At 42.9% G+C, this 6,000-nt stretch overlaps 1 protein-coding gene across 1 annotated transcript; it reads right to left on the reverse strand.

Moving 5' to 3' along the window:
- Positions 1-2,263: 2,263 nt before the first annotated feature.
- On the reverse strand, positions 2,264-3,743 carry LOC134461173 (serotonin N-acetyltransferase-like). Its single transcript, XM_063213945.1, has 3 exons — positions 3,291-3,743; positions 2,895-3,049; positions 2,264-2,764 (listed from the first exon to the last, which is right to left on the reverse strand). Exons 1-3 carry the CDS (start codon positions 3,436-3,438, stop codon positions 2,459-2,461), a joined length of 609 nt encoding a protein of 202 aa, XP_063070015.1. The 5' UTR covers positions 3,439-3,743; the 3' UTR covers positions 2,264-2,458.
- Between the last annotated feature and the right edge of the window lie 2,257 nt (positions 3,744-6,000).

Raw genomic sequence — 6,000 nt, forward strand, 5'->3', positions numbered from 1 at the left:
ACCACACACACACACACACACACACACACACACACACACACCAGCACCTATTGAACTGCACTATGGGCAAACAGGCCAGTTGTCCCATGCCCAGTGAGAGAGGGTGCCCAGAACTGGGTCCTTATTACACTGCATGTAGCCTATTGGGAAGAGTGCACTTTTAGATTAATTCCCTAAACTGCCCTGCTTTCTACCATTAGCGATGGATGTTTTTATCCTCATCTGGTTCTGTGATTCAGGTATCTTCCCCTCTTGTCCTACCTAATTACAGAATAAATTGGAGCATTCAGGTTGAACATTTCAGACATAGTTTGAATTCACGTGTTATTTTAATACTTACAGATTTCTATTATGTCTGCAGTTGTGGGTGGTTATTGTACAGTTTGAAAGTATTAGTAATTATATCTGGGAAAAATCAAACTATGAACACTTAGAATGCTACAACCAACTGTATTCAGGAGAGAAGTCTTTGTTTTTTGTGTTTTTTGTTTGTTTGTTTTTTTGCTGTGGTAGCCTTTCAATTTCTCTAATTGCAACATGCATTGACATGGTGACCGTGGTTCTTGGGAGAGGGCCATTGAAAGAAATTCTGAACAGGAGAGCCTTGTATGTTAATCTCGAAAGAACTGAACTGCCCAGGGCACTCTGGCTAGAGTTTACATGCAGGGTAAAAATGCTTTCTTGAATGGCCCTGCATGTGCATGCGTGCAAGTCTTTAAGTTTGAGTGTGTGTGTGTTTGTGTTTGTGTTTGTGTGCGTGTGTGTGCAGGTGTCCTAGTGCTCAGATTGGGCTGCAGATTAGGCTGCACAGGGTGACTCAAAGGTGACACAGGCAGGGTTGCCAGATGAGACTGATTTCCAGCACAAAATGTGCTCAAAATCCGCCTGGAAGCACTAAATCTATGGCAAAATGTGCAGAAAAACCCGTCCAAATTCCCTTTTGCCCATTTATACCCGCAGACGGCCTTCCTAAGCAGCCCAATTGGGCGGGAAACCACCCAATCTGGCAACACTGGACACAGGAGACCAAACAGTGTGCCGTGCCGTGTCAGGACTCACTCCCCTCAGAGCCGGTGATGGGGAACTGATCAGTGACAAGAAGAGGCCACTTTTCAGTCCCTTACTGACTGTGGGTTGTGCCCTTTACACCTCTGTTCATCACATATGCTATTGGGGTTTGAAGCAAATTCAGACTCCAAAGAGAGGTCCAATTGTTTAGTTTACGACAAAACTATTTTGACTAACATGACCTCTGAACTAAAATCCCAGTTAACTGCATTGTTCACTCTCCTTTGGGGGTAAGGCCTATTGTACAATCAGCCAAATCTAAAACAAAGAGTGGGAAGGGAAAGCCAACGAAAACACTCTCGCTTTTATCACCACAGAAACTTAAACTTTGTAAAAGTAGTCAGTTTATCAAATGACATGACAGATGAGGTCTGGTGACCTATTGCAAGCACGGTGAACACACAAGATTGACATTAACTACTAATTGTACTCCAGAAAAGAGGTAGTTAAAACAAAGGAACATTTTCCTAAGATACAGTAATACAACTCTTCTTTAAACAACGTTTATACACCTAAATGTAAACCTGGTCCCTGCACACTCTTACATGCCTACAAAAAGATCTACCTGCAAATCCCTACACATTTACTATAGCTAATCCTATCTAATAGAGATACAATAACATCTCTTGATCTGCTAAAGTCCACTGAGGAATGACGTCAGAGCATTGGCTCTGTGCTCCAGAAATACTTTTGGTGCAGAAGCTTATCACCAAGCTGTAGTAACCGAACATCTTCCCAAAAGCGATGTACCCTTCAAAGGGGCAATTCATGAAAGCCACTTCACGTACAGTGGTTCCATGAATAAGTCTTACATTACACTACTGGTTCCATCACAGTATGATATGAAATGCAATGCAGTACTAAGTATACTAAGTATTGTACCCGAAACACAATTTTGTTGCCTTTTTGACAATGACAATAAACTCTTGATTGATTGATTGATGATCATGTATACTCCAACACATTTGTAAACAGTGGTGTAGTCTACGTAGAACGCGGGTATACGGAGTATACCCACTTCTAAATTTCAGGGATTTCAGTATACTCACTTAAAATGGATTGATCCATTATTTTGAATAGCACAAATATATACAGTATACCCACTTCAAAAAGGCTCAAATATACAGTATACCCACCATAAAAAGTAGACTACACCACTGTTTGTAAATAATACAAAAATAAGGAGCTGCTGCAAGCAGTACCCATATCACAGCTGGGTCATAACAGACATTGATACACTGTACTTCAGCATGGACATGTACTTCTAGTGACAGTCTACACTAAATCACATGCCATGAGGAGAGGAACCGAAGAGGCTAGATATATTCAACAAAAAGCACAGGATACATTCAGGACACTTCACGATTGTCATGTCCAAAGGTCCCCATTATTAGAAATGGCTATTGCGCCGCATGTACGCCTGTCCCCTGATGGCAAACTGCATCTCCGTGAACGTGAGGTGCGCAACGGTGACGGCGCACGGACCCACCACCTTGAAGCCGGATTTCTTGTAGAACGGAACCAGCATGTCCTCGCACATGAGCGTGGCGCGTCGCACGTAGGGCAGGCAACGGAGGTACTGCAGGTAGCGCCACATCAGGATGGAACCTTTGCCCTGCTGACGGAAGGTCCGGTGGACCGCCAGCACGTGGATGTGGACCGTGTGGCCATCTGGCTTGTGAAGAGTCAGTGCGTCCTATTAAGCAAAATGGGGATATTGTAAACATTACGCAAAATCAACTATGGAAAACTCTTCCAAAAGTTAAGAAGTGCAGACGACCTCAAGCAAGTTTGATATAGCCTACTAATAGGCAGAGGTGACATACAGTGGTCAACCTGTCCTCGTCCCACAGTGATCCGATGATGAAGGCGACAAGTCTGCCCAGTTCAAACCATCCAAGAGAAAGCTCCGGGCACAGGGTGAGAAAGTGGCGGACTTCGTCAAGATGCAGTGGGCACTCCCCTGACACGGAGATAAATGCTGAAACAGACAAGTGACGGTGTACCAGTTGTAGTTGGATATTGAGGAAGAATCAGACATTGTTTCGAGGTATTTTTTCTAAGGTTAACATGGTATCCAGTACAGCACCTCGCACTTCTGACGCAAGCTTGTAACAAAAGTTGCGCAAGCCCCAAACATCACCAAGCGCAATTGCGCATTAACCATTTCCACTTTGCTTTTAAGTTCATTCTGTATTTACATTAACGAAGTAATGTCTTACCTTCTCTTTCAATCTCAAACACGCTTATGGCGTCCTGTGGATTGAGTGGCCGGAATTCACTTGCTGGTAAAGTGTGCCGCCGCAGACGGGACGGAGATTGGTCTAGATCTTGCCTTAGAAGAAACGGCCTTGCGCTTACCACCGACATTTCTGATAACGCCTACGGACCCTCTGTCGTGCAATACTCCCTTGCCTTGTATTTCAGCACTGAGTGATCATCAGCCTTGGGTCTGTTTTAATGCTCGAGGAAGAGATTAGAATGCATGACTCAACTCTCAACACCGTTATCCGTAACTTAGTGGTCATTGCGCACGCCACTTCTGTCGTTGGAGAACTAAGAGGGAATCTGTTTTTCCATTTGGCTGTCAAATTTGTGAATGCATTTCCCAACTTTGTCTCCTTGGAATGTTACAGATCTGGGATCTGGGATCAATAAAGTTACTCTACTATATTTATTGCTGTGTAGATGCACTGCTATCTCTCCTATTCAATGCCACATTAGCAGGCCAGAATAAAATGTTGGCCTACTTAAATGTTGAAACCAGTTGACAGTTCATTGATGCCTAGTGTTGAAATTACATGAAACAGCCACAAGTGTCCAACTGACAACCAACCAGATGTACCTTTGGGAATTTGGGAAAAACTAACCAGCATGTAGTAGCCTAATAGCCTACTTAATGAGAGCACTGCCCTCAGGTGGACACAGTGGGTCGTGTGTGTGTGTGTGTGTGTGTGTGTGTGTGTGTGTGTGTGTGTGTGTGTGTGTGTGTGTGTGTGTGTGTGTGTGTGTGTGTGTGTGTGTGTGCCTCAGTGGTGTAGTCTATGTAGAACGCAGTATACCCACTTCCATTTTTTTAGGGATTTCAGTATACCCACCTAAAATTGATTGATCCATTATTTAGAATAGCCCAAATATATACAGTATACCCACCTAAAAATGCTCAGAAATGCAGTATACCCACTACAAAAAAGTAGACTGCACCACTGCTGTGTGTGTGTGTGTGTGTGTGTGTGTGTGTGTGTGTGTGTGTGTGTGTGTGTGTGTGTGTGTGTGTGCGTGTGCGTGCGCGTGTGTTTGTGTGTAAGGGGGGTGGTGGTATGTGGGGGGGTGGTATCTGTCTGGGTGGAGCAGTCAGTGCTGCATATTCTTATTGAGTGATATTATTGACTTCTATTCTTTTTCTTTGAAATATGGAAACTTGAGGTCCAAATGTTTGGTCTGGACTGCAATTTAAGGCACTTGGATAGTTGCAATATACTGACAATAAACAACACAGGTCTTACAAATATGGCTGCTTTAATTTCAGATCCTCATATCATAATTCCAAAATAAAGGAATGCCATTGAATAAATGAAAAAATATAGCCTAATATACATATCTCTTGATCACCGGGACACTCTATATGACACTGTCAAACAGTATAAGCCTCAGACTGGCATTCAAGACCTTTGGTCACTCACACCTAAATAAAGATAAATAGCCTATGCAGATGATTTTTTTCGACCCCTGTACAGAAAAATAAGATAATAATTATCATCATAAAACCAAAAAACATTGTCATGATTGTCTAATAATAAAAAATAAACATACAAAAACCCATCAAAAAGCAGCAGTCACTTGAGAATGTTTGAGTGTCTTTCAGGAGTTTCCGATTCATATAAATACAGGAGTTAAGATTTGTACAGGAGCAAGAAGTCCCTTCACAGATGGAGAGGAATGACATTCATAAATTGATCCACCAGATGGCACCGTCTTGGCAGAGACCTTTAGTTAGTTACAGCACCTCTGTGATGGGATTGCATTGCATAGCTCACCTTGTCATCACGTTGTGCTTTATTTATTATTTCCCTTTTGGAAACACAAGCCTCCCCCTGCTGTGCACACATATGGCTTAACCTGACCCATTAGATTATAACACAGATTACATCATCGTCATCATCATCTTCATCATCATCAGCAGCAGCAGCAACACCGTTCAGAGCAGAGCACACCGACACTGGACCACATAGGCTGTAAACAGGTTGGCAACACAGAAATAAATATTTACTTCTCTATACATACCCACAGTGGTGGGGACGGGAGCCTTGCTTTCAGAAGCTACAATCTAGCGGTATCACATATTCCAAATGACCTAATTTGTACCTGTCCAATTCAACCAGGCCATAGCATAGCCTAATTGGACAGGTAAAAACAGGTCTTTTGGAATGTGTGGCACTGGACTGTATAGCTGCTGAATCCAGGTTGCACATCCATACTTGTCACCAGGGCTGGGCGATTAACCCCTTTGCGCAGAGCCTATGTTATAACCTTACTGTCGTCAAAATTGTAATGGCTATGTCCTAATCTGTTACTTAAGGATCTCAGTAATGTCATAGCAATGTTGTTATAATGTAGTTGAGTATTTTCAGCAAATAGTGAATAGGCCCGCCGGCGACCCCATCTGCAGTACGAGGCTACTCAACAATGGTGATTAGTGATAACACACATTTGTTTTAATTAATGATAAAATTCAGGTCAGCCACAACAATCAGGGCATATTTCATCAGTCAGAGAGCAGCGATGACAGCCTCTGTATGTGTACGCTGCAGGGCAAGAGTGAAGCCAGAGAAGAGCACTACTGTATGAGCAAAAGTGGAGCTGGGCCAGCCATGTCTTTCTCTCTTTCTTTCTCTACATATAATCAGGGCACTAAATTAACTTTTTTTCTAC

The sequence above is a fragment of the Engraulis encrasicolus genome, chromosome 2, assembly GCF_034702125.1.
Source record: "Engraulis encrasicolus isolate BLACKSEA-1 chromosome 2, IST_EnEncr_1.0, whole genome shotgun sequence".
Classification (NCBI taxonomy): Eukaryota; Metazoa; Chordata; class Actinopteri; order Clupeiformes; family Engraulidae; genus Engraulis; species Engraulis encrasicolus.

What these genes read in the sequence shown, in the direction of transcription:
- LOC134461173 (XM_063213945.1), bottom strand. Translation starts at nt 3,438, where the DNA reads ATGTCGGTGGTAAGCGCAAGGCCGTTTCTTCTAAGGCAAGATCTAGAC. An exon ending in GTTTGAGATTGAAAGAGAAG is followed by an intron (nt 3,050 to 3,290) that starts GTAAGACATTAC and finishes TGTCTGTTTCAG; the next exon opens with CATTTATCTCCGTGTCAGGG. An exon ending in ACGAGGACAGGTTGACCACT is followed by an intron (nt 2,765 to 2,894) that starts GTATGTCACCTC and finishes TTTGCTTAATAG; the next exon opens with GACGCACTGACTCTTCACAA.